The sequence below is a fragment of the Penicillium cosmopolitanum genome, assembly GCF_028827165.1.
Source record: "Penicillium cosmopolitanum strain IBT 29677 chromosome Unknown utg000011l:1.0-3548175.0:1.0-3550911.0, whole genome shotgun sequence".
Taxonomy (NCBI): domain Eukaryota; kingdom Fungi; phylum Ascomycota; class Eurotiomycetes; order Eurotiales; family Aspergillaceae; genus Penicillium; species Penicillium cosmopolitanum.
In genome coordinates, this window is record NW_026622681.1 from 2,659,779 (window position 1) to 2,687,089 (window position 27,311).

The window sequence follows — 27,311 nt, forward strand, 5'->3', positions numbered from 1 at the left end:
CAAAGAAATAATGGAACTGCTTCTTGACCACCGCCATCCCAACAATCTAGTCTTCCGCGACGAAGATTATTTCGATGTTACGTGCCAGAAGCTCTGTCACTCCGTCCAACGATGGGTGCAGCGCTTCTCCAAGCACTCTGACCACAGTCACTGCCGGGCTCTGGGTGAGCTGGATGAAAAGATGGCCGACCGCTTCGAGAATGCGGTCCTCGATGGTTCCAACGTCGAAGCCTACCTCAGCGATCGTGTTCGCCGTCGTGATGTATTTATGTCAGTGACCATGACTATGGTGTGGGAATTTATCTTCACCCGCTACCTATTCGGCATGGACCGCGATCAGCGCCAGAAGCTCAAGTCTCTTGAGAAACAATTAGCAGAGGTCGTGCCTTGTTCTGCAGTACACCGCTGGCGTGCGACTTCCTTGAAGCTACAGTCCCAGCTACCGGCTTTCGCTACCCAGTGCCAAAGTGAAATTGAAGTTGTCGTACTCGAGATCTTTGGTACCCTATCTCATATCCTTCCACCCTCGTTAGAGGTAGAAGCTCAGCTCATCGAGTCCTTACGTAAGGTTTTACGCTTTGCCGTCTCTTTGTCCCTGGAGATGCGCACACAGATAGCGGAGTTTATTATGCCCCCCCCCCCTACAGCCCGAATACGACACCAACGGTGACCTAGTGCGTCAGGTGTATTTCACAGCCACATTGATGAACGAGCGCAGTGGTGAAACTCCTTCCAACGAGAAGCTAGAGGAGGAGAAAGCCGTCGTTCGTATCGTTCTCTTCCCTCTTGTTATCAAGAGAGGCGATGATGCGGGTGAGGGCGACGACGAGTTTGTCGTCTGCCCCGCTCAAGTTATTGTCGCCCCTACGGGCAAAGACAATCAGGCCTCCGAGATGACGGATGGTAGCTGCATGTCTCCGGATGACCAGCGATCGGTCCACAGTACGGCCTCAAGCGAGGCTCCTCCCTCGCCGGTAATGGACACAAGTAATATGATCTAAGGCATCAAATCCAGTTACCGATTGCCCCCATCATGTGTATCTACTATTTCTGAGTATGAGGCCCATAAGTAATTCAGTTAAAATATGAACTTCGTTTGATCAAGGCCGGCAAAGTCGCTCGTGCCGTCAAAATGCCAAATATATCGCGCATTGCACGCCAATTTGATGTCCTGTATTCTGTTCTTCATGGCCATCTCAGGTGGACTGACTATGACCTTCGGGCCATATCAATTTCTACTGGCAGAATACTCTCTCTTTCATCACCTCATGCGGGCCCTAGTATACAAGCTTACCGATATCTTGATAAGGTAAGGCGGCTACGAAGCCTGATGGATTTCAAAATTAAAAAAGATCTATCAGAAATTGATTGAGAAAGGTAGTTTTTAAATTTGCTTAGTAGCTTAGTGTATTGAATAGCCACCGTAGCGTTACAAAAATTTGAAATTCCCAATTACCCACTCTAGCTATTTGACCACCTTCTAGTAGAAAACTAGTAGCTACCTAAGATGAATAGATTAACCTATCTACTCCATCTTAGGTAGCTACTAGTCTTCTATTAACTGGTAGATGGAGAGGAGAACAGTCAACGAGATATTTCAAACTTTTGCAACATGACTACATATGCTCCATCACTAGTAATGCGTACTATCAGACCGTTCCTTATAACTACGGCTAGGGGGGCCAGAAACCAGATATAGGAGGGCATGGCGATAAAATATTCATGAGGGAAAAATTGATATGGTCCGAAGGCCTCTATAGTCCACCGTAATTGAGGTAGGGGCCAAAAGTTTAAATAATAGTTACTAGTAGATCTAGTTAGTTCGTTAGTGTATAGTTATGTTAAGCTACACCCTTGAGGGATTGGACCATGATGTCTTCGAAGAAGTTAAAGATGATAAGATACCCGACCCATCTAGTACGTTCTTTGTAGATTACTATCCATTGTTCTGCCCGAGCTGCTTGTTGTGGCTTGGGAGCCATCAATTGTTAAGCTCCTACGAGGTAGTTCGTTCTTTGATATGATGAGCGCGTGCTCATTAACGGCTTTTCCAACCTCCTCTCGTGCCTTCTTGACCCGGAATGTAAACGACGACATGCGCACATTGGGTGCGGGATTTTCTTCTTCGCCCACTTCGTGGTAATCTATGGTTCAGAGATGGCGAAACTGTCCATTTCTAAAGGATATGGATGAGGGATAAATACGAGAAGAAGAGATGATCGGAGGGAAGAGGAGGAAGGAGAAGCAGTGTGGCTGTCAACAGAAGGAAAGGGGGGACTGCATGATCGCGATCATGCAACCATTAAGTAAATTGAAACTGGATTAACATCCTAGCCCAGTGCAACTGGCGGTCATTGGCTACTTGAACTTGATTGGGGGTCAAAGGCATAACAGGTACCGTCGATAAACCGGCCGCCTTAGCTTGCAAGCCTCAATCCTTTACATACCAAGAAAGCAATGTAAGGAGGGAGGGCGAAATCTTAGGAGTTCAATCGTGTAATCTAAAATTATACCCTTGGTATCTTTCGGGGCATAGGTCTGTTGCGTATGCTGGAGAGCGAAGTCTAAGTATTGTGGAGTCGTACAAGGACGAAGACGAAAGTAGTTGGAAGAGAAGCTCTTAACGCTGCCTTTTACATGAACCCTCTATGTCTACATCCTGTATATTCAACAATGAAATCAAGTTGAGCTTTTGGGGAAGGGCGTAGAAGGGTGAGTATGCTATAGGCGATATACATGAAAGACAGCATGTATTCCAAAGACTCAGGAAGCTTATGTCATGGTATTTCGAGGAGGGAATGAATTCCATGTCGCCACATGCGAGCTGGCATTGTGTAATTTTTGGCGAGTTCTGTGAATTCACTTTTATGGCTCAGCGGGAATGCCAGGAAAAGCCATAATCCCTTGCCTTAAAGTTGCAATGAAACTGAATCAACAGGCCCGCACAGTGCAACTGGCAATCATTGGCTACTTGAACTTGATCGGGCGTCAGAGGCATAAGGTGGCGTCAATAATCTGCCTTGGCTTGGAAGAATCGAGTCTTGCATTGGAGAGAGCAATCATGACATGCAGGAGGCACCAGGACACAACAAGAACCATCCCAGGCGAAATTATGGCTCAGCGGTGGCGCCGCATTTGTAGACTCGAGAGATTGAAACTTGATTGCCGGACCAGTAGAGTGAAGTTGTTGACCATTGGCTACTCGACCTCGTTCAGGAGCCAGAGGAATAAGGTGGCGTCAATAATCTGCCTTGGTTTGCAAAATCGAGCCTTGCATTGGAGAGAGCAATGCTGACATGCAGGAGAGCGCCCAACGCCCCACTTCGCCTGGGTGAATCGGGCACAGCCCGTACTCTGTAGTGTCGTATGCTCCGCTGCCCACTTTCAGGAAAATTATGGCTCAGCGGTTTCATATATAATCTCAATGTCCCCAAAAATGAAATCTGGTTTCTGGGCTTCTACCCTGCAGTCGGCTCTGATTGGCTCGCAGTAAGTCACGTCCAGCACACGGAGTTTTGACTACGCTGGTGCTTTGAATGATCATCTATCTGAATTGTATTTGATATTATTCGAATCCTTTTTTATCAAAGGTAGTAACTACGGTATGCGATAGCTTTCTTTTCAACCACCGACGTCCGTGATAGCCCAAGATTCAAGGCGAAGCCTGGAGTCTCTTGTTTTACAATGGGTAACAGCACTCAGGCGTGTCAAGCCGACCACTAAATTATCAATTTTTTGAGAGAACCAGGACAACTATCACTGCCTGCAAAGATTTTGAGAAGGAATGTTTTGGGGGCAATTTCGTCCCAGTAACCGACTAGTTTACTGTAGCTACACTGTCTCACTTCCGTCCAAAGTCTCAACGACTAAACTTGGAGACGCCACAGCTTGCCTGAGCCACTTATAGGCCTCTTGTACTTGACGTATCGTTCAAACGACATATTTTTGAGGATTTTGAGACCGGAGAGGCCCTTTGCCTAGTGCTAGTATACCGATGGACCGAAAACAAGATAGTATTGGCTATTTGACTTTTGGCGCACCGTAGTAATATACCCGAGAATCCTTCTGAGCTTTCTTTCCAGCGCTAGAATCTGATGGTAGATACTGAAAATTATGTGTCTCTTTGAAGTGTGATTTTGAAAAATAATAGCTAGCAACCCTGTTTTGTTAGATTCCCACTGCATCATAGCCGTTAACATTAGCCCAATCGCCAACGCAGGCTATTTATTCCAGATTCATAAAATTTTCGAAGCATGCCGATATGGCCTAATTCCTAAAAGCTTGAATCATGGATCTTCTGATACTATTCAGAGACAGAAATTCTGCAAAGTAGAATGAGAAGTTCCACCGGCGGCAAGGTATGGTGCCGGTGGAAGTAGAAACTCTTAACACGAACGCCTCCGATTGGCCAATTCCTAGTCATTTCCCACCGGCATCTCGGACATCCCCACGACATACAATCCAGGCCCACCTTTCTTGCGGGGGATGTTTACCTCGTTACATTTGCGGGGAAGAATGATGGGGAATTATTTATTCGCCGTGACTTCCTTCTGTGAAAACCCCCGACTCAATTGTCTCCGAGTCCACACTCGACCCTTCTCACAATTCCCCCCGCAGTGACGGACGCTTCTCACATCAAAACAATGGCGACGGTGACAACAAACAAGACTTCTACCGACTTACCTCAACATGATGATTTGGAGAAACCAAATGTCCGCCATGACGAGATCATAAATTCCATGAGCGCAAGTGAGCAGAAACGACTCATCAGACGCATTGATACCCGTCTCGTTATCACACTGGGCTGCCTGTACTGCATCAGTCTACTGGACAGGACCAATATGGGCGCAGCATCAGTTGCAGGGTAATCTATTCAAGATCAAGAGCAAGACTCGCAAATTGGCTAACCTCACTGGCAGAATGCAGAAAGATCTGAACATGAACGCAGCCAACAATGGCTACAGCATAACGTCGCTGGTATTCTTCATCACATATACAATCTTTCAAATCCCAGCCACGGCAATCATCCGGAAAATCGGGCCCAGAATATTTATCTCGACCATCGTTCTGTTATGGGGAGCTGTTATGATAGTGCGTACTAAAACTTTTGTTTCCGAGATCATTGATGGGTCACCTGCAGCACCGGGGTTAACGCTAACGCTAACACTACTACTACTCATCACAGGCATTCGGATTCGCTCCAACATGGCCGGTAATGGCTGGCCTACGCGTGATTCTCGGGGCTCTCGAGGCTGGCTTTTACCCGGGTTGCATCTTCCTGCTTAGTACATGGTATCCGCGCTACGAGCTCCAAAAGCGCAACGCTGTCTTTTACCTAATTGGGAGCATGGCTTCGGGTCTCGGTGGTATATTAGCATATGGATTGATGCAGATGGATGGAATTTCCGGACGGACAGGCTGGGAATGGATTTTCATCGTGAGTCTCCTTTCATTCCCTCGCGGGAAATGACTCTCTTTTCCACCTTTTTCTTCCTAACCACAAAGGAAGAGAGAGATTTGCCATTTACATGCCGAGAAAACTCCCAAATACACTCCCGCTAATCCAACCTACCTAATCTCCAGATCGAAGGAATCCTAACCTGCGCCCTAGCATGCACATCCTGCATCCTCCTAGTCGATTTCCCCGAAAAGTCCCCCCCAGTCATGGAACTTCCTCAACGAATCCGAAGCCGCCTTCATAGTCGCCCGTCTAGAAGCCGATCGCTCAGACGTCTACTCCGAACCATTCTCCCTAAAATCATATCTCTCAAACGCAGCCGATAGCAAAGTCTGGGCCTATAGCCTACTTTACCTCCTCACTACAGCAAATACTTACTCCATCGCCTTTTTCCTGCCGATTATTCTGCAGGAAAGTATGGGGTTTTCGGTCGCGAAGGCTCAGTGTCTTGTTGCGCCTCCGTATGCGGCTGCTGCGCTTGTTATGTTTGTTCAAGCGATTTTTGCGGATAAGTGGAGGATTCGGGGACCGGTTGTTGCTTTTAATGCGGCTATGGGGTTGGTTGGGCTTGCTCTTATGGGGTATTTGGAGAGTCCGGCGCCGAGGTATTTTGGGATTTTTTTGGCTACTATTGCTGGTGAGTTCTCAAGTTTTTCAAGCTCTGGAGTTCTATTCTATGCTGTGTGCAATTTTGGTTTCATTATCGAGACTGACCGAATGATTCCTACTAGGAAACGCAAATTGCCCGGCACTGGTATCTTGGCAAAGGTAATTACTTCCCATTACTCTAAGCTCTATCTCCGGAGCTGATAGCCCCCCAAACCATGCCTTTCTTGACTACTAGTATATGCTTACATTCTTGCAGCAACAACATCCGCGGCCAGTGGAAACGAGCTTTCACATCAGCAACCCTCATCGGCGGCGGGAGTATTGGCGGAATCTTCGGGACGACAGTATTCCGCGCCCAGGACGCACCGAATTATCACCCGGGGCTTCTGGCAACTATGTTGGCCAATGCAGCGATCATCCTTATTGTCGCTGCGATGAGTTTCAAGTTCTCTCGAGCGAATAAGCGGGCTGAAGGTGGTGGAAAGATTATCGAGGGGCTAGCCGGGTTTAGATACACACTCTAGTTAACTCGGTGTATGCCGGTGCGAAGCAAATGAATATTTTCGCTGTGATTTGAATTCAGGGGAATGTGCGACCCCAATTCCAACTGCTATTCTGATCTTCGGGCATCATGTTGAAAATTGCTGTGGCGGGTTAGAACTTCAATTTTCGTAGTCATGGCAAAGGGATATTGGCTAACTCACATTCTCCAAATGCACCGAACGTACTGTCCAATTGCTCGAAAATGTATTCGGACGGATATTCCAAGGAAGTTGCGGTATTTGATGACAATTCACATTCCGAATTCTCTCCCCAAGATCCATTCCCATTTTCAGATAACTCTTGTGAGGTAGAGATAGGCGCTATAGACGAGGATCTCCCACCATATGCCTCGACTACGGGTGGGCATGCTTGAGGAACGGCACTGCTCGGCCCGTTGAACATGATTTCTTTGGATGCCCTACCACTCACGTTATCGCCCAGGGCGCAGGCCATCTCACGCTGGTTTGTGACTTTCAGCAATTCAGTGAGAAGCTGCTCGGTGTGTCTCGCGATCCGATTCTGGTGGCTCTCCGTCCGACTTGCCCTTATTATCTTCAGAACCCCGGCTTTGGCTTCCAACGCAGCGGGCGAGAACGGGAGACATGTGGGTTGAATGCAAAGAATGACTCCAGCTGTAAATTGTTGCATCGAAACAAATGATCCAGCAAAGTGTTTTCGGAATTTGTGGACTGGGATTTGTGAGATTCGAAGAGCTGCTGCTGTAGCTGCAACGAGGGATCTGTTTATTGCGTCCACGACGGGTTTATATGCAGTTCTTAGTCTCCTTTCTAGGAGGGAGCGGTGGATCTGGATTAGGGCGGAGTCATATGTCAGTTGTAGAAGAGCTGCTTGGAGAAACATTGTTTCTGCCTGCTCTTTCACGGCTTCGGTAGACTCCTGGACCTCCTGGCTGAGTCTGTGCCACCCTTCACCCCGCCAAAATTCAAAGTCCAAAATTTGAGGTACATTCCCTCTCCATGATTGTAGCGCGTTATCCGAATATTGAACTATTGACGCGATGGCCTCCAGGTCTTTGTCTTCCATTGTCGGCCCTAGGCGAAGTCGGTGGAATCGAAGAAGCGTCTGACGCACGATCTCGTATATTTCGGTTTTCATGACGTGGAATAACCCCTTTCCAATATTGCCATTGTCTGTTGCTCCAGGAAGAGAGGTAAATAGACCAGGCGGTAAGGTGAGGTCGTCCAAAACTCTCAGTTGATGAACTTCGGCGTAGTCGATCGAAACGGGTCGGCCATAAACCATGGAAGTAAAGGTATCCGAGACGACGAGGTGATTCCAGCACCTTGATTTTGTTTCTGCCATAATTAGATCCGTACCCGATGTATCCTGATTCTGCATGTCTAGAGCATATGCTGCCCTAAGCGACATTCCCAGAACAGTCCAGGCAAGACGAGGAGAGTTGTGGAAGACATAGTAAGAAGACAAAAGCAGAGGTATCTGTACGGCTTCAACTTGGCAGTCTTCCAGGACATCTAGCAAGTGGAGGCGTATCTCCGCAATAAATCCTTGGAGCAAAGTTTCCGGATCGATATTGTGGACACGCAGCTGATCATACCCAGTCCAATCTTTGTCAGAGAGAACAGATTGCAGTCCGATCGCCGCGACAGCTAGGAGTAGCATGCATGAACCCAGCTCTCGGCGAGGCCACTGATCTCGAGAAATGATGTCCTGAGCGGTGTTCCGAAAATGAGGCTCAACAAGCAACATAATGAACCATTGCACTCGGTGGAAGTAAGCGTCAAACAGAGAGAGCATAACCGGGGTCGGGGGCATCTTGATTTGTTGCAAACCCCATAACTGTTCGCCAGGGTTCGATGTGCCCACATCTCCGGGGAGCGAGGCACCGGTCAGAATGCGCCCTGTTTCTTGCTCATTGAATACTTGTCGTGCGAAATCAATCGTGGAGGAGTTCGTGTTCGTGTTCGTGTTCAGTTGATGCTTATCCGACGTTGTCGCAGTCGACGCTGGCGAGACGAGCTCAGGCGAGGATCCGGTCACAGCTGGTTTTGGTCGCAAAGCTGTATTTGAAGCATTATTCTGTCGCAGCCCTTTTCGGCGAGGGGCCCTTCTCGTGGTGGTTTCACATTTGCGACAGGCTCGGACACAGAGAATACAGGGACGGGCTGTATCACACTGGGGAACGGGTTAGCATTTGGAATAGATGGTGTCAGTTTGGAGGAACTCTCACTTTCAATTTCTGCCGGTGGCACCGATCGCATGCCTTGGGTGTGCGCTGCTTTGGGTGACACGAATATCCATCTTGCATCTTGCCGGGGGTGCTAGGCGAGCGAGAAGTGGAGGTTGCGGGGGGGAAGCATGGCGAGTGGGGATTTCCCCGGATTACAACCGATGACACCGATCTGCCTCGGTACGGTGGAAGTAGATGATCAACATCATATTTGGTGGGAGAAGGAGAGGTGATTGACTTAGGAATGCTTTTTGCTTCTTGTGATGTTCTGTGTTTTGTTGGCTGTCAACAGCCGGCGGCAACTGCGATCTATGGAGAGACTGAGAGACTGAGACACTGAGACTCCTCAGGCAACCACCGGCAATTGCCCGAAGTACACTTGCCATCACATACTTCAAGCGCTTCAAATGCTTCACGCGGGAGAGTACTGCTGTCACTTTTCGTGCTCTGTCGAGATAGACTAATGTTTACAATCCATTTTGTTCATCCAGCATGAATTCACATCCATAGTGCACTTAGTGTGAAACACAATTCACCAGCATGATCTCTATACAATAACAAACACAGCAAAAATGACGTCAAAAAGATCCTATACGTTTGCAAACTCAGCAGTACTGTCAATGTCCTCACCTCAGGTGGTGCAGTGGCCAAGCCACTCCCACCGAAGCTCCCCTTGTCTGGGGAGCCGCCCTCCGTGTTGCGGCCTGGCACGGACTGGCGGGTGGGGATCCAGGTGGGCGGGTGGTCAAAAGGCATTCCCAAAGGGCTGTCGAGGTATAATGATATCTTTTTTTTCTTTTCTATCCAACTTCTTCTTACTCTTTGTTGAAGAATTGGAGGAGGCTGTGCCCAAATCTTGGATATGCACTTCCTAATCGGGAAGGAACCGAAGTTATCCCAAAAGTTTTGGCGGCGACGGCGACGGTGAGGATGCGCGTTCGAATCCCTCACCAACCAGCTTTCTTTTGCGAGAGTATCTCGATTTTTGTTTTCTGGGTCGAATTAACGCGGAAAATTCGGGCGATTCGACTTTTCTGGTCGGTTTCTTTTTCCCATCACTCTGTGATTTTATAGAAATTGTTTTCGTTGTAGTCAAAGTGCGGTGTTGGAGTTGGATAGTATGCGGAAAAGATCGTATTATGTATAGCCAGATAGTACCATTAGTAGTTTATCTCGCCTCGTGTTGTTCAATCACATCAGCATATTGCTCTACCTCATGATATAGACTGACAGCTTGGAGTACTATATCGATGTCATATCGCCAGATACTACAGCGCAGTCGCCGATAGCTCTATGGAACATGAAATTCCTCTGCCAGTTCCATACTAGTAGATACAGCCGTACTTACTAGCTTTAATGAAACAAAAATATCTTGGAATTCGGGTATCAAATCATAAGTCCAACAAGTATACTAGTACAAATCTCACATCCACAGATATCGCCCACGGCCCTCAAAAAATGGAATGGACATAGGCACGGGGATAGACAAATGCAAGAAAGAACAAAATAGGCAAGAAAAACCCCCGACTAAGCCTTCTTGGTCCGAGTCCTCTTGCTACTCCTCGACCCCTTCACATCCTGAGTCTCGCTCTCATTCTTCTGCTCCGGCGACTCATCACCATCACCGCCCTCAGGCTCTCCCAGACGAACCAAAAGAGCCTCCACCTGCTCAGCACTCATTCGTAGAATCTCCTGCATATCAATATCAGGATAATATCCCGAAAGAGCGATATTCCTCAAAACATAAGCGACTTTCTCGATATCAGCCATGGATATCGTCGCACCACCACCACTCAACCTCTCCCGTAATTCAAAACAAGCCTCCCAAAGCTCCCGATACTCCGCAATATTATACTTAAGATTCAACTCGCCATTCGGCTTTATAAACTTCGAGCCCGGACCCTTTCCACTCCCAGCCCCATCCCCACTCCCACCATTCCGAATGACCCGAACCGTCTCCGAAGACACAGATGATTCGGGAAACACCTCAACACAAAGCCAGAGATACGTATCGTCGCTGAAGAAGGGGACTTGAATTCGTTCGGATTCTTCACCGGTTTCTCCGTCCTTTGCATTCGTGGTCGCGATGGAGAGGATTAGGGATGCTGTTGCGGGCCCGACGCCGCGGAGGGGACTTAGGTCGTCCATGCTTTGTTTTGGGAAGACTTCGTCTGGGATGGTCGTGGGATTGGAGTTGGAGGTGAAATTTTTCTTGTCCTTGATGGTTGGTAGAGACTTCAAGGCTGTGGAAGTGCATTTAAAGACCAATTTCTCTTGGTTGGATTTTATCATTCCCATGAGTGCGGGACGGGGACGACCGTGTTTGCTGGATAGTTGTTAGAATGATCCCATATATTCTCCAAGGGTTCAATTGAGGAGTCGAATGAATGAACTCACGTCTTCCATTCCATAGTCCGACAAAGTTCCTCACTCGTAAAATAAGCAGCCTCATCATCCTCCGCATCTTCAAGATTCCCCATCGCCAACCGTTGCCAGATAAGAACCGGCATCCCCCAATACCGCCAGCTATCAAGTTCAAGGTATCTATCCAGCTGATCCTTAATAATGCGCTCCTCAGAGGGGTCAAACTCCGTTTTCGTAATCAGCACATCCGAGCTCGACCCCGAGCCGGTCTTCCGCTTCTTGGAACTAGCACCCTTAGGCTGCAGTTTCAGCATTGCTTTGCGCCGTTGGACGTTTTGGGCTGTGGTGTTGTAGCAGGTAAGGAGTCTTTGGAAGGTTTGTGGTGTTATGCGTGTAGGGTGGAAGTCGGCTTCGGCGTCGAAGGGTTCGTCGCGTTCGCGTTCGCTGGTGCTGGCGTGCTCCTTCAGGGAGGTCATGTCGACTGCCATGGTCGAGAATGGTTGATTCGTACGGACTCTTGTGAGTAAGTTCCTGTAGTAGAATTGCGGGCGAGGAACTGGCTTGCAGCAGACTGTGCGGTGTAATTGCGAGCTTGCAGCAAGAGTAACAAGAGGTTCCCGTACGCGGAGCTGACCTTAGGGTCCCCGCGAGATGGGAATTCCTGGGGGAACGCTACTTATCGATAAGTGTAAAATACCCGTCTTGTCAGCATTATGGAAGCTCGGGCCCACATTAAAGGTGAAAGTTACAATACGCCTATACCAGTATCAAGATCCCATGGTATTCCATAGCCCCGAGCCCCGAGCCACCCCCATGCTTGTAAACAAATCCAGAGATACTCAGAAGATAGCTCATATGGCTGGCTAATCGAATGGGACTAAACAGCTACGCTTAGCTTTACAAGAAATGAAAGTCTATGCCTCAAGCCAGTCGCATTTTTGGGTCAATCTTAAACTTATGTACAGTCCGGCCGTGAAAGCTCATTAACCAAATATCAGATACAGGCGCATCGTAAGAAGAGAGTCATCAACCATCTCACCATCGCCAGTGCCACTGCCATATCATGTCACGTCATCATCAAGACAACAACAACACAATAGACCTTGCACGCTCGTCACGAAGACGTAAAAATTAAAACAAAAATAGAACGCCGCTGGGAAGAGGCAATAAGGGTTTGAAAACAGACGCTGAGAGGAATAGATCTTTCGACCAATAGATCTCAGAAAGAAGAGAGGAGTAGCGAATACAGGGTGGTGAAAGCCGATAGCTGCATGATGGATAGCAGTGTCGACGTAAATTTCAAGTATGAGGGTGTGTGTGGTGTGTGGGCGTCTTTTTATTCTTTTATTATTTTTTGGGATCCGCACGCTTCGGCTTGGATGCATCCTGGTTGGGGTGGACGAAGCTCATGCGTTGATCGTCCTCGTCGCGATCGAAGGGCAACACGGATCGCTTGGACCGGCTCCGTTTCAGAGGATGCGCGATGGGGGCAGCCTGAGGTGTAGGGTTCAGGGACGGCCCGGGCTTGGGCTCGGAAGTGGTAGTAGACTGCGCAGTGTTGCGCTCGTCATCTGCCACCTCGATGTGGCGGAATTCCTGCTCCTGCTCATCGGCCTCAGATGAACTAGGGCTGTCCGAGTCGGAGGCGGCCTCATAGTCATCCTCATCGTCACTGACCAAGCTGGGTGCCTGGTTGGACTCTATCGTATGAGGGCTGAGATTGGCAGGGTGGTCCAGACCATCCCCTTCACGTGTCCCGGCCGGGAGGTGGCCGTGGAACGGGAAGTTGAGGAAAGATGGGGGCTGCGGCCGTGAAGGAGTCATCTCGTGTTGCAGTTGGGGCTCATGGGGCGCTCTATCGATACCCTTGCGGCTCTCAGTCCGCTCAGAGGCAGCCTGGGCTGTAGGCATCCGCATAGGCTGACGGGCTGCCGCAGGACCCTGGCTGAGACTCCGTTGACGGGTGGGTCGAATCTTCACCATCCGAATCCGCATCTGACAGGCTGCTCAGATCAACTGGGGTCTTGGCCTCTTCCACCAACTTGTCCAGGTTCAGGCCCAATCCGCGCTGACGCATAAGAGCAGACAGGTGAGGGGTCGCAGGGGAAGCGAGGAACGAAGGGTTGGTCTTCGCCTTCACCGGCTCTGATTGGCGGTGCCGTTCAGAGGCTGGCTTCACCATCGCAGGAGGAGTGGCAACAGCCGCAGTGGAGTTGACTTCCGAAGGTTTGCGTGGCGTGGCCAAATCCTTGGGCGAAGATGGAATGGCGCTCGGGGGCGGTAGTTGAACTGATTGAATCAGAGGGTGAACAGTGCCTGGGGTGGCAACAGCACTCTGCGGCTCAGATCGAGCACCACCAACAACCACGCCGGCATCATCCAAATCGACCGCGGCACCGCAGGCAATGGCCGCAGCCTCGTGGCTGGTAAAGTTCCGGTTGTGCGCGATACGGCAATGATTAATAAACCCTTGGGTGCTGGAAAAGTTCTCCCGTTTGCAATCGAGACAGACCAGCTTGACCATCAGGCCGTCCGACTTGCGTCGAATAACCATGGGACCAGCCTTCTCTCGTGGGGGCGGGTATATTTGCGGCAGGGATTGCATCTTCGCACCCGTAGACGTACGCGACGGTCGGCTCTTTCCAGCCAACTGACTGAAGTCGATCGGGTTCCCACGTGTTGACCGGCCACCTTCCAGCGGGATGCCGGACACACCCGAGACCGGAGTCGCTTCCGCCAGGCCACCGTCGAACCGAGGATCGGGGATGAGCCACTGCTTATAGTGACGCGAGTAGGGACCCTCGGCGACACCCCAGGGCGCGGGCGACATGGGTGCTGGGCCATTTCCAGGCTGTAGCACTGAGGCGCCCACACCAGAGCTGACGTCGGCGGAGACTCCGGCGACCGCAGACCCTGGATAGGGGATTTCCGCGCAGCGACGAAGTTGCTCCAGCGCGATCTGGCACTTGGCGATCTCCTGGTCGATCAGTCGTAGCTCGTTGTGCTTGAGGAGAACCTCCAGACTGAGCTGGGCGGTGATCGTATCCCGGATGTGGTTGACACTTGGCTTCCCACTGGCGGCCTGCGCCGGCGGACGCTCAATCTCCATGGTGGCGGTTGGGGATGGCGCAACCGAAGTCGCAGCGACATCGACCGAGGGCGCGACGGACGGAGAGGGCGTTGGAGGCATCGAAGGGACAGATTGTACCGGTCGCGTGGACTCCTCGGTGCGCACCTTGGTTGCAGCGGGCGCGTCAGTCGCTGATGAGGACGAACGCTTGCGCTTTAACATGGGCGGCAGGGAGAGGCCGTTGACGTTGACATTGACGGGGGCACATGAGGGAGCCAGCATTTTGACTTCCTCAGTCATTACCTTGTCCCCTCCGATCGCAGAGGGCCAGGGTAGCAGGCGAAACATGCCATGCGAGATGGGCAGGAATCGGGTCGGGTCGGGCAGAGACGATAGGGTGTTTATATGAGAAAGTGATAGGTCGATTCCATGCGCTCGGATGTTGAAATGTGGAGGATGGGAATTGCCAGTGGGAAGGGGGGAAGCAGGGGGAAGAATTGTGGTGGTGGTAGAGGTAGATGTATAACTTTTTTTTATTGTGGGTGTGGTTGATGGCGGTGGAGGGTGGTGGTGGTGGATGTGATGGTGGATGAATTGGTTGTTTAGAGCGGAAGGGGCAAGGAATGGACGACTGTCGCGCGACCGTGTCAAGATGTGGGATTTGGGGGGGAGAGCAGGCAGAGAGCGGAGCCGTGGCAAAATCTATTAATAATTGGAGTGGGTGGAAGTTGATAGAAACAGGAAAAGAAAAGAAAAGGAGAAAGGAGAAAGGAGAAGAGAGGAAAAGGGGGACGGGGGGCGGGGGGAGAGAATAGGTATAGGTAAAGTGGGAAAGTAGGGAAGAAGAAAGAGAAGTAGAAGTGGAAGTGGAAGAGAAGAGTGGAAGGGAAGGGGGTGAGGGAGAGGGAGAGGGAAACAACAGAATCAGAAACACAGAATGTTTAGGGGGGGAAGGGGCGATCGGGCGCAGGCAGGGTAGACTGAGTACAGGGGGAAGGAACGGGAGTGGGCAGCAGAGGGCAGCAGTGGACACAGGGAAGGAGCAGTGGAGCCAGGATGATGTGATGATTCTGCCTCTTTCTGACGTGGAGATGCGACACGTCATGTAGTTACCTGCTGTATACCCAGAGGTATACCTCTACGAAGTAGAGGTAAGGTATAATGGTATACTTGATACATCAAGTATATCATAGTACTCCGTACTATGCAGTATACTAAACTACTAGTACTATTTACAATTTACCGCATCTAATACCATCTATCATCCCATTCACACCATCCGGATGCCTGCGGCTCCTTCCTCTGGTTCAATGGCTCTCCTACCCGCCAAGGATAAGGTGTGGTCTGGGCCTCTCCAACCGATCCTCTAGCTGATTGGGTTACTAGCCTCCGAACAAGCACCCATCTCACTTTACGGAGTACGGAGTACGGAGTACATCTATCCTAGACACCACACTTCCCCGGCTAATCACATTCAACCAACACTCCCAACCCTGCACCACGACGGAGTCTTCCTGCACTGACCCTCCAGAACCCGGGGCCATGGCCAGCGCCAGCTCCCACCGTCCAGATCCCAGATCCCAGCTCTGACTGGAGCTACTAACTGCCACTAGTGCTCACGGCGGTACGAGTTCCCAGCCTGAACCAGGGTACGCGGCGAGGGCGAAAGCCACCGAATTCTATCGAAGGTCGGTCCGTGTTGTGGCCTCAAGTTTTAGGCGCCAAGGCTCCAACGGCATCAGCCGAGGCTTCCACGGGTCCATGGAATCGAGTTATTAGTATAGAGTAGATCTATGCCTACTACGAGAGGTACTGGGCATAGTATTACTAAGTTTATTTAATACTGGCTAATAATTGCATCTACCTGTCCTTTTTTGTATCAAATTAAACAGCTCAAGAATTCTTCAAGTTGAACTTGAAGTGCCCCGGTGTGATTGAATATATTTCTACCTCCGGCTCTCAACCACCACCTCAACTTGAAGTTGACCTTGAACTTGGCATTGACATTGGCACCTGACAGAGGCACATATGAATGTCGTCCAGACACTAATTAGTAGTAGAACTACTAATACTGTAGTGATTGCTCAGGTGATTACCAAGTACAGATATATTGAAGTGGACTATCTTTGAATTCCAAGCCTGATTACTAGTAGCTTAGCGCAAGTCGACAAGCTGATAGGGGACTCGGAGTTAAGTCAGAACCCAGCGAATACTAGTATGTTGAGAATGCCACTTCCACTGCCATGTGAAAGTACTCACGCTTCTCTGAATGCGGAAGGCAGCATTAGTGCTTCCAACTTGAAGTTCAGGGTTCAGAGGCTTTCGCCGGGGTCAGGGTAGGTACATATCTACCGGATAATGTCTGGCAATTCTTGGCTTTCCCTTTCCATTCTAGTGCTCACCCCTGACCGGCCTGAGCTGATCAGTGATCATTACGTAATCAGACTGATCACTCATTGAGTCTGATCGAAGCACCCTGATTTGCTCAGTGAGCCTGCCTTGAGCTCAGTCTTGCACTCCTCAATATTGCCAGTAAGCATTTCAGTCGGCTAGAAGTCGCAAGCAACGGTACTTTGCCCGGTTCATTAGTCGCCCAGTTCGCACAACTCGCCCGCCAGTATATATCTGATAAGAGGGAGTCGAAACAGAAATTGATCAGCATGAGCATTCCTGATTCCTGATTCCTCAGATCCTAAGGAATTTGAGGCTGTTGCTGGATCAATGGACACGCTCCCATCCTCTTCACAGTTGTCTGTGACTGGTGTGCCAACATCGAATCAGTCAGCTGAAGCGCTGTCCGGTCTGCATGAGCAACTGCCACTCAACTCCGTAGCAATGCCAACCTGGGATTCAAATTTTCTGAGTGGAAGTGATGCATTGTTCATTCCCGTTGTCGATGATCCAAGCTATGGTAATGAGGATCTGGAACTATTGGGAACCGAATTGAAGGACTTGTTTGATTGTTCATGTGCAAGATGGTAATTAATGAAACCTCCCGTGATATAGACTAATAGTAAGCTACTGTACATTTATCGAACTCTGCCCCGACCTATTTCCCTAAAATTTGCAACTATTGGAAGATTATTGGGCTAAATTTTGCCTAGTTATATATGTTATCTATTGTTCCTCTACCTCTGTTGCACCCCAGGGGTTTTGCCTATCTTTATCGAAACAGCTTGTTATACTAAAAGCCTGTCCTTACAGCCTTTTGGCAGGATCCGTGGAAAAAGTCAATACGCCTGAATCTTAGAAAGCGGGAATTAGTGGAGTTGGTAGAGTTTCCAGTAAGTGGGCCGTAGTTCAGATTGGCTCTATTGTTTTGTGGCATAGTACTGTTGATGGGAAGTGATATCTCTGACAACCATTGAAAAGATAACTATAGGAGTAGGTTGCAGAGTCTGTTGTAGTTTTGCTTATCTATTATCTATTTATGCTTTGGACCCAGGTTCAGTCTTCTAGGTCCCTAGGCCTCATGGTTTCTAGAAGGATGTATCTGCATATGGGCATATGAGGTGGCTCTTTTGCCATCATGGACTTGGAACGTCGAATGACCATTGTTTATGCCATAAACAAAATATATGCAGAAGTTTTCTTTTGAGAGTTATCTTCAATGAACAATATAGTAGACGGGATATACAAAGTTGTCAACGCTCTCTGAGCGAACCGTGTATGTTAGTAGTGTTGAACTCGAAACCAACCTTGGAACTATATTCAAACTAATTGATAGAAAAATCAGAATACCCCGAAGTGATTGTGCTTGAGATATTCTTGATGTATTCAGTCAAGCCTCCTAGGTAGTTGAGCATCTCCTTCGGCTTTCCAGGAACATTGGTACCCATGTACTCCGACTTCGTTGCCGGCAGCAACGTAGCATCTCCAATTTGGTTGACGAGCCCTCTCCACTTTTCCTCGGCTTGCGCAGTTGGCTCAAGTTCGTTATTGCCATGAGATCGAAGATATTTGATAGTTTGCACGATCCAGTTACCCTGAACTTCGGCGCATGTAGGGCCATTGCAGAAGGAAGTCGGCCCCTGGGGCCCGTAGAGAAAGAACATATTTGGGAATCCAGATGTCATTAGTCCGAGATGTGTCCAGGTGCCATTCTTCCATTTTTCCCGCAGGGAAGCACCATCGCGGCCACGAATGTCGATATTGAGAATACCGCCTGTCACCGAATCGAATCCAGTAGCCAGAATGAGAACGTCGAGTTCGTGGAATTGCCCGTCCGCGGTGAGGACGCCGTTCGGCCGCACATCAACGATCGGTATATTCTTGGCGTCAACAAGTTTAACGTTATCTTGATTGTAAACTTCGTAGTAACACTGCTCCAGGGTTGCTCTCTTTGTGCCGAAATAGTACGGAGGCTCCTCCGGTGCTAGCAGCTCGGCATTCTTCGGGTCCTTGATGCGAGGCAAGACTTTCTTCCGCCAAAATTCGTAAGCCTCCCTGTTGATATCCTTATTCATGATAACATCACGGTAGGTCCCCAGCCAGAATGACAGGCCGCCTTCCTCCCAGATTTCCTCAAAAAATGCCTGGCGCTGTTCGGAAGGCACAGAAGTGGCTGGCAAAAAGCTGAATTCAGTATCGAGACCAGCAAATGTATGTTTGCGAAGCTCGTAAATTGCTTCGTATCGACACTTGTCTTGCTCTTCGACAGACAATGGGCGCTGTCGCATGGGGAGTGCATAAGTAGGACTGCGCTGAAACACTGTCATATGTTCGACCACAGGGCCGAGCTCTTGTATGACCTGTAGCCCGCTCGATCCGTTGCCAACAATGCCGACTCGCTTGCCACTGCAATTTATTCTTTCCTGTGGCCACCGAGAAGTGTGAAAGCAAGGGCCTGCAAAGGTCTCCAAATTCTTGAAAGAGGGTATAAGCGCTTTCGCGGCAAAACCGGTTGCGAGAACGAAATAACGAGCTGTGCGCTTCTGTTCATCATTTGTCGTCACAGTCCACTGACTAGGATTGTTGTCGAAACTGGCAGCAATTACACGAGTGTAGAACAGGATGTCCCTCTTCAAATGAAGCTTAGATTCGACGTGTTCAAAGTACCGGCGAATCTCATCCGCTCCGGGATATTTCTCTGTCCACACCCAATCTCGCCACAAATTCTCATCAGAAAACTCATACAGAGGGATTTTGGTGTCAACCCGAGCACCAGGATAACAGTTCCAATGCCATACTCCACCTATGTCCGAACCCTCGTCAATAACTAGACATTTGAGGTTCTGTTTGCGCATTTGGTGAAGCGTGTATAAGCCACCAAAGCCACTGCCGACGATGATGGCGTCATATTGTGGTGGATTTGAGATAAAGCCCATAGTAATAGCTGGTGAATCGTATATAATTCGGGATGCTGAGGTAGCTGTAAAGATGAAAGACTTTTGTTCGAGCTAGTATTTGATGTATACAAATGTATCTCGAGAGGCAAGCTGATGCAACTTATATCTGTCAAAAGTTCCTGCGGATGAATTCCTAAGACCCCGGATGCTTGACACGTGGCCATGCGGACAAACTAATTCAATGTAATTGCTTTGGGTTCCGGATCACAAACAAAAGAGAAAGAAAAATTAAGCCGGATAAATTTCAGCTGCCCGCATAGTTTGAGCCCACGGCCGGACTAATTGACCGCACCGGGCAGATGGACTGACTGATCCTACCTAGTACGGAACATCAAGAAAAATCCCGCCGCCGCTATTATGCCTCTATTTCGCAAAAACCTGATTCCTTTGCAAACTTGTAGAGGGCAATTTGTAGCCCCGCATACATCTGTGCAACATAAAGGGAGTGAATAGCCTGTTCTAGCAACATGATTGTCAGCAATTCTCTCCATTACAGCTTGAATTTCTTCTTATATTCCAACCTCGAATCAAAAGCAATTCAACGCTGACGAATGGTTGATTGTATCAAAATGACAGATCAGAAGGGATTTGTGAAAGATGATGTGTGTCTTCTACTCAGCCGAAGCATGAAATGCGGTGCCATATTGACTGTAATAGAAATCTTATAGCTCTGTTATGAAGCAATATGACTTCCTTCAGATGCCAAAGAGCAAGGTTTGTGCATACCGACCGCAATTTTCGCTCTCTAATGACAACGCGGCGGGCTCATAACTTACGTAAATTGAGTATAGTACCACAATCCGGATCTTGCTGTTGCTGAAAAGGAAGCGTTGGATCAGCTCTATCGTGGTTGGCTGCACTATTGGAACCATGAATCTCAAGCGGACTTCCACAACGGCATGGCTGGCGCACGCCGTTTCTACAACTTTCCCGAAATGCTCAGCTACGACATGTTCGGAAACACGATCCGTGGCGAATTTAATAAACATTTTGAATCCATCTTCCCTTATTGGAATGACGGCCAGATGGAATTCAAAGACCTAGAGATCACTGCTCTCTCACGCGACTGTACTTATTCTACCATGATCCAGCATACCTGGGGCACGGCCGGAGGCACGCCATTTGACACTGCATTTCGGCGGACTGGGATTGCGCACCGCAGCCCTGAGGATGGGAAGTGGCGATGGATCCATGAGCATCTGTCGTTTCCCGTGGATATGAAGACCCAGAAGGGTGATTTCACGGCATCATTGGACCCTGGAAAGGGATTCAAACTTCAGTAGAATTGCCTCTCAAGGGTGGTGTGTGAAATCACAAACAGTAAATGTCCTGAATCTTTTCACCAGCCACGGCTCTTTCCTACACTACGCTATAAGCTATTTTGATGATTCCCACTAAGGAACTAGAACAGTACAAGAGGTCATTCCCGCTGTGCAAATTTATAGTGTGTTATCAATGCGCCCTTGCAAAAGTATAAACCGCGACGTCACGTTGTATAGTATTCAAATTGTATAGCTGTCCGCACTTTTAGTGAAGCAGATATATATTCTCCAAGGCTGTCTCCGCCAGAAAGCTAAGAGGAGTGAGTTATTGTATATCAAATCCCGAAATAACAACGGGTGGGTATGTGAAACTTCAATGCATAACAGACGGGCTATTATTTATAGTCTTGTCTTTATTCCCACGAAGTCTAGCCGTAAGCTTGTTCTTGAGTTTCACATTCATGCTACTGCACAGATTGGTTGGAGCCGCCTGCTTGGAACCTCATCAACTGGGATAACTCAAAAGTTGGAAAAGACATGGCGAATATCTTTTTTAAAAAAGACGAATTCTAGTGAGCATTTCTGATACCAAAAGCACCCCAATTTTGAATACAGAGATTATCACATTTAGGCGCAAAACTTGTCCTATCAGTCATGGGCCATGGTAAAGATTCTCCACGCTTTCATTGCCAAATGCTTCAGTGAAGATGTCCGAAAGGCATTGCGGAAACCAATTATCTAGTCCGCCATGGATCTCCGTATCCTCCCTCCAAGCGCTAGTTGGTAAATTCTGCCCACTAGACAGGCTTTGGTCAACATTGTTATAATCGTCATGTAGTGGTGGATTTGGAGTGAGATTGGCATTGCTGCTGTTTTCATTGTCGCGGCGTTGATATTGTGCTGTAGGTGAAACGCGCACTTCCGATATAGGATTCAAATCACCATCGGCTCGTGGCAATAATGGCTGTAGGTCCTGCTGAGATGTTTTCGGCCTATTGGTCCGAGTACTGGGTTTTTGAACCCGAGTCTCTCCAGATACGCTGAATGGCATGGGCATATTCAAACCGTGTGGGGCTTCGTGAGGGGCAGTGGTACCCGGGGGGAAGTTGCAGTATGGGCTCAGACGGGCCTCCAGGGAGTCCAGGTTTTCTAACAATGCCAGAGGTGTATGCCAAAACGCAGTAAATCGTTCGCAGGTGGCACGTAGAATGGCATATTTTGATAGCGTCTCCTCCAGATCTACTTTCTTCCCGAATAGCTTCCGCAGGACTTGAAGCGATGCGGAAAGCCACACTGTGCTAGCAAGAAAAGGGTTCACGTATTTAACATGATCCTCTGGGCAATGAGAAGTAAGGATATAAATATAATCAGCGGCCTGAAGACACTGTTCTAGACCTAGCGCATTTTCGGATGTTCGTTCCTCTTGCGGTAAGACTTCTTGTTTGGTGTCCTTCTCCGTGAAGATCACCCCAGAGACAATTTCACCAAAAGCATAATGATGGTAAACCATAAATTGCGCTAGGTTCATTGTGAGATGGATGTTGTACTTCGCGCTGTGAAGTCTTTTGGTTTCGGAGTCACGAACTCCCCTCAAAAAGTCGAAGCCAAAGTCAAGGTATTCTCCATTATAAACAAGGGATTTCGGTAAACTTGAGATCGTAGTCCGCAGAGCACGAATCAACGTTTTCAATCGTGTCGAGTCTTTGTCTGTCTTTTTTCTGCAAAAGGAATTGTGGAAGTAGTGCAGGAGTTGCTCAGAGGCGTTATGAGGGTCCACGTCTAGCAATACTCCTCGGAGGTTCCCTCTGAGGAGTACTTGCGCATCCCTCATGATGGAGCTGATGACAATCAACCATGCATCTGCACCCTCGTTTCCACAGCTTTTCAATATTTCTGCTCGGGTGGTCGGTTCCCTTTCGAGTAAGCAACTGCGTTGGAATTGGTTGTTAAACCAAAGTTCGTCCGAGACAGGAAGATAGGTATCGATCATGTTCCAGTCGATGGCGGTGGGACATCGCCGAATGACACTGGCAAAGTTGTCCATTTTCCAGATAGCCCACCAGCATCGTCGTCGCTCTTCATCCGCAATCCAACGTGAAAGATCCTGACCTACCTTGTAATATTCGTCACGCGCTTCGTAGTCGATCAGATGCAGGTGAAGTTCGTACGCTACCCGAACACATGAGCCTAGGAGCCTCCACGCTCGGCCACGGACGCCTTTTGTCAGTTCACAAAAGGTGATCAGAATCATGGCTTGAAGCAAGCAAATGCTTGGCGGCTGGTCAGAGCACTCATCCAAGGATGTGTTAATTAATCTCAATGCTAGGTTGTGGAAACGCATTGGATCAGGCGTGCATGACGAAGTCCAAATGTGGGCCGTAAGATCAACAGCGTCATCAATATGAAAACTGGCAGAATAAGCAAACATAGACGCGAAAAAAGCCTGGAGGTGGCCGGGATTCTTGATGTTCTGGATCTTATTCCCAAAGGAAGGCCGATGAAACAGTGAGAATTCAGTCATGGAGTCAAAGTATATATCCGTTCTAGAAAGCGTTAGTTTCCCAAATTCAAGGTTGAGTTCTATACAAGAAAGCTGGTGGGTATTTATGCTCACAAGTGTTGGAAGCCCTCAAGTGACAGATCAAAGGCAATGCAGGCGTCCATGAGTAGATTCTGTGCTCCAGCAAGGTTTAAAAGAGACCCAGACGATGTTGTTTCTTGCCTCATGGGCACCGGAAGTAAGCAAAGATCATGCGTAGGGTGGATTAGAGCAGAAAGACCGATGGCCTTGACAAAATTACTTTCCACATCGGTGGAATTGGATTGAATGTCATAAGACTCTGCACTGTGCTCATTCGGCGAATCCTCATCACAAAGACTGAAGTCACAGCCGTTGCCCTCGAGGTAGCTGACATGATCTTTCCGCCAAGAGCTCCTCCCGATAGAGCTTTTCCGATCTCCATTTGTCGAGAGATCCTCTAGCAACCGTTGGGATGAGTCTAGGAAATATCAGCGGTCGATTCGTAGTTGTGTAATTCCGATGATACTGACCACCTTTCGGGCCAGGTTTGAGGCGGAGGGTTGGATATACGCAGATAAGATGTAGCTTGGTGCATAAGAGACAGGATGGCAAGGAGCGATCGCTTCCTCTCATTTGTTAGCAGGCAATCACGGATGGGGCTGATGCGATCAGCAAGCTATTTAGCCACCTACCATTTCGTTTTCTTCCTGTAACCGGTAAGCAGGTTATTCTAGTGTGTCCTGTTGATTTTTCATCCTACTTGCCTTCGACATGCACTACATGCCAATTCAGACTGGGTCGCTTGGCGTTCCTTCCTCACGTTCATCGTCTTACTCCACCGCCTGTTTAGTGGCATGATTGACAATTTTGAACGTCTCTGAGCGACAGGCAGAGCAATATCTGGACTCAGGTAGAATGTCAAGTGTAGATAAGATCAGATACCAGGCAGGCGACGACAGCCACATTTAAGTCCGTTAAGAGAGACTGAGTTCGGGGAAGTGGAGTATCGTCCACCTTATACCCCGCCTTCTAGGGCTCCGAAAGGAATATGATTATTCGTGAATATTCATGAATATTTGTGAATATGAATAATATGAATTGAATAATATGAATATGAATAAGCCCTTTATTCATATTCGCAATATTCATGAATATATGAATAATTCATATTTATTCATATAATAAGATACTATACATAACCTTTCATTTCATTACATGCCAATACATCAGCGAAGCTCATATACTCAGGTCTGTAACAATGTACATACGAGACTTTAGCTCTCAATCATTGAGTTTACATACATACACCACCCTCTAAAGTCATGTCTGATACTGCCCTTTCAATAACATCAACCACCGCATAGTCTCCGCGTTTAGACAGTGTCTTCGGAGGCCCAAGACATCTCTAGCGTTGCTGAACTCGCGTTCAATCCCAACCTCTGCGGAAGGAATGGATAGATAATCGCGAGCCGCTTTGGCCATCAGTGGGAAATTAAATGCGTTAGCCTTCCACCACTTCAGAACCCATTCTGCGTCTGCGTCACTGATCATATGGTGTGACCAGTTGACCGGTGGGGAATCCAAATACTTATCAATATCCGACAGAGAGGCCTCTTTGGATGGTTGGACTTTGCGCAAAGTCCTCCACATTGTTTCTGACATCCCCGGTGGTCGTGGATGGTCAACTTCCCGCGACATGAATGGCTCTTGAGGGTATTCTTTTTTTAGGAATTCCCGCACCTGAGAGACAATAAGCCCCGAATCCTGCTCGCTCATTTGAGAAACAATCAAAGACGACTTGATGCGCGGATCTAGCACAGAAGCCACATAGTAAAGAAGATTGTCGTCCATTTTTCTAGCGAACTTGTTCATCTTCCGAATCCCTCTTTCCACCGCATCGCGAATTTCAATGTTCACGTCTTCAAAATCTCCCTCCGCATTTCGAACGTCATTTAACAAGTCGTCCAAGCTCCAGTAAATCGGTAGGCTTTCCACAATTGTTGGGCATGCCTTTGAAACCGAGTTTGTGTGGTCCCAGAACGGCTTTAGAATCTTGGCCACTTGCTGAAGTGTCGACCATTCGTCATCGTTGAGCTGGAGGGCCTGGACTTCTGGATGTATCCGCACAAACTGCCCCAGTTCAGTTTGTAGCCGAAGGGCATCTTGAATCATGAGATATGTCGAGTTCCATCGGGTGTCAACGTCATAACTGACCTTTTTGCTCGGTGATACCTCTTTCCAATCTTGGCGGCGCTGTGGGCTACGGGCGATCCACAGCGTCAGCAATCGGATTTTCATAATTGCTCCTTTCGTGCTGTGAAGGGAGTTGAATGCTGGGCTAGTACGAACGGCCATGTCGTCCAGTATTGCCTTCGCTTCTCGAGCTGAACCAGCCTTTAAAGAAGCTAATACATCTTTGCAAATCAGATTGAGGACATGGGCAAGGCAAGGAATAAAGCTCTGTCGTCCACGGAACCGCATCAGAGGCCTGATACGAAAGCGGTCATCGTCATTATCATATTTCTTGAGGAGCTGGTCATGCAGACTATCGCAGAGCGTCCCGTTATTGCCTGCATTGTCGCCCGTGATGGTCAGCAGCTTAGGCGCGAGGTCTAGTTCGTCGAGCATCTTTAGCACAACTTCCGCTAGGTTCTCTCCAGAATGCGGTCCGTTAATTTCGGTGAACTCGAGTAGCTCTTCTCGCTTTTCAAACTCAGGGGATATCCAATGACCGATGATACCCATGATCGCAATATGATTTTCTGACGTCCACACGTCAAGGGATAATGCGAGTGTCCGGCTGCTGCTGGCAAGTTCATCTTTCACGAAAGCCCTGCCCGAGCGGAATTCCTCCTTGATTCGGTTAAAGAGAGTATCAGCGGTTTTGATAGGCAAAGTAGCCCCTGTTGCTTCGATGAGTGCCCTAAAAGCCGGATGCTCCACCACTGTAAAAGGCTGTCTTGTTTGAATGACCCATTGGACTAGCATTTCTTCAACGCTAGCCTTCTTCCTCGGCGACTCTAAGAACCGGTCGAGGCTTCCTTCGACCGCGGGCAAGAAAGTAGATTCGGCACCAGACTTGATACGATGCTTGGTCTGGAGATGCACCAACAAATTCGAAGTGGAACCATAGCGCGCCGAATCTCTGGAGGACCAGCTGCAATGCTTGCAAATCAGCAGCCGGTCTTTTTTTCGGTGGACCGCCCTGCCGACTCCAGGTGCTATCCAGTTCTGTTGTCCAAAAGTGCTCAATGGTCCAACTAGAATACGCCTTGATCTTTCGTCTTTTATACGGGTGTAGACTACTCGCATGGCACCTGCTCTCCGAAAATGCAGAATCAAACGGGGAGGGCGAGGAGCTAGGCAAAGAGTAAGACCGCGTTGACTGAGGTGTCTCTTCAGTTTCCCTAGATAGGGAGGGCTCAGGAGAGTAAGGGCGTCCGTTTTCGCAGGGCGATTCCTCAGATTGCTCTGAAGGTGAAGAAACGAGGCCATTGTGTAGAGCATTATAGTCCCGGCGTGGAAGACCGCGCGTCCTCCGCATAGAGGGATTGGGTGTAGATGCCATGCTACTATTTCCCGATGTCAGTATATGAAAGTGGTATCGGCGGTGATGCATAACATACCTTGAGTTATCTGGGCTGGGGTTAGAAACTGATAGGGGGGCTTGAGGAAAGGATGATTGTTGACAAGCCCCTTCATATTCGCGCTTTATATGCCCTCCTTGACGTGGGAAGTTGATAGGTCTCTTTTCTGTTTTCTGCAACGCGATATCGCTGGTTTTGAACGTAAACAAAATGCATCCAGGGTCATTCAAGGCTCTGGATGGCGAGGCAAACGCGTTTTTACGTGCCACTTTTCAGGGCCACTTTATGGACGAAATTTGGAATGCATTGAACTAGAATCAGGGAAGTGAGTAGATCTATT

At 48.6% G+C, this 27,311-nt stretch overlaps 9 protein-coding genes across 9 annotated transcripts; 3 read left to right on the plus strand and 6 right to left on the minus strand.

The window, feature by feature from the left end:
* Positions 1-10: 10 nt before the first annotated feature.
* N7509_012498 (uncharacterized protein) lies at positions 11-1,001 on the plus strand (the record flags this gene model as incomplete). The annotated part of the gene is made up of 2 exons (XM_056637135.1): positions 11-568; positions 648-1,001. The coding sequence occupies 2 exons, from the start codon at positions 11-13 to the stop codon at positions 999-1,001; spliced, it is 912 nt and encodes a 303-aa protein (XP_056483165.1).
* Positions 1,002-4,643: 3,642 nt separating this feature from the next.
* On the plus strand, positions 4,644-6,591 carry N7509_012499 (phthalate transporter; the record flags this gene model as incomplete). The annotated part of the gene is made up of 5 exons (XM_056637136.1): positions 4,644-4,864; positions 4,920-5,091; positions 5,186-5,437; positions 5,663-6,141; positions 6,324-6,591. The coding sequence occupies 5 exons, from the start codon at positions 4,644-4,646 to the stop codon at positions 6,589-6,591; spliced, it is 1,392 nt and encodes a 463-aa protein (XP_056483166.1).
* Positions 6,592-6,646: 55 nt separating this feature from the next.
* N7509_012500 (uncharacterized protein) lies at positions 6,647-8,897 on the minus strand (the record flags this gene model as incomplete). Its single annotated transcript, XM_056637137.1, has 3 exons — positions 6,647-6,711; positions 6,772-8,764; positions 8,820-8,897. The coding sequence occupies 3 exons, from the start codon at positions 8,895-8,897 to the stop codon at positions 6,647-6,649; spliced, it is 2,136 nt and encodes a 711-aa protein (XP_056483167.1).
* Positions 8,898-10,346: 1,449 nt separating this feature from the next.
* N7509_012501 (uncharacterized protein) lies at positions 10,347-11,671 on the minus strand (the record flags this gene model as incomplete). The annotated part of the gene is made up of 2 exons (XM_056637138.1): positions 10,347-11,145; positions 11,217-11,671. The coding sequence occupies 2 exons, from the start codon at positions 11,669-11,671 to the stop codon at positions 10,347-10,349; spliced, it is 1,254 nt and encodes a 417-aa protein (XP_056483168.1).
* Positions 11,672-12,530: 859 nt separating this feature from the next.
* Positions 12,531-14,601, minus strand: N7509_012502 (uncharacterized protein; the record flags this gene model as incomplete). The annotated part of the gene is made up of 2 exons (XM_056637139.1): positions 12,531-13,128; positions 13,184-14,601. 2 exons carry the CDS (start codon positions 14,599-14,601, stop codon positions 12,531-12,533), a joined length of 2,016 nt encoding a protein of 671 aa, XP_056483169.1.
* Positions 14,602-17,969: 3,368 nt separating this feature from the next.
* N7509_012503 (flavin-containing monooxygenase) lies at positions 17,970-19,580 on the minus strand (the record flags this gene model as incomplete). Its single annotated transcript, XM_056637140.1, has 1 exon — positions 17,970-19,580. One exon carries the CDS (start codon positions 19,578-19,580, stop codon positions 17,970-17,972), a length of 1,611 nt encoding a protein of 536 aa, XP_056483170.1.
* Positions 19,581-20,152: 572 nt separating this feature from the next.
* Positions 20,153-20,884, plus strand: N7509_012504 (YybH family protein; the record flags this gene model as incomplete). The annotated part of the gene is made up of 3 exons (XM_056637141.1): positions 20,153-20,203; positions 20,259-20,315; positions 20,393-20,884. 3 exons carry the CDS (start codon positions 20,153-20,155, stop codon positions 20,882-20,884), a joined length of 600 nt encoding a protein of 199 aa, XP_056483171.1.
* Positions 20,885-21,515: 631 nt separating this feature from the next.
* On the minus strand, positions 21,516-24,017 carry N7509_012505 (fungal specific transcription factor domain-containing protein; the record flags this gene model as incomplete). Its single annotated transcript, XM_056637142.1, has 3 exons — positions 21,516-23,406; positions 23,478-23,862; positions 23,915-24,017. The coding sequence occupies 3 exons, from the start codon at positions 24,015-24,017 to the stop codon at positions 21,516-21,518; spliced, it is 2,379 nt and encodes a 792-aa protein (XP_056483172.1).
* Positions 24,018-24,704: 687 nt separating this feature from the next.
* Positions 24,705-26,879, minus strand: N7509_012506 (uncharacterized protein; the record flags this gene model as incomplete). Its single annotated transcript, XM_056637143.1, has 1 exon — positions 24,705-26,879. One exon carries the CDS (start codon positions 26,877-26,879, stop codon positions 24,705-24,707), a length of 2,175 nt encoding a protein of 724 aa, XP_056483173.1.
* Between the last annotated feature and the right edge of the window lie 432 nt (positions 26,880-27,311).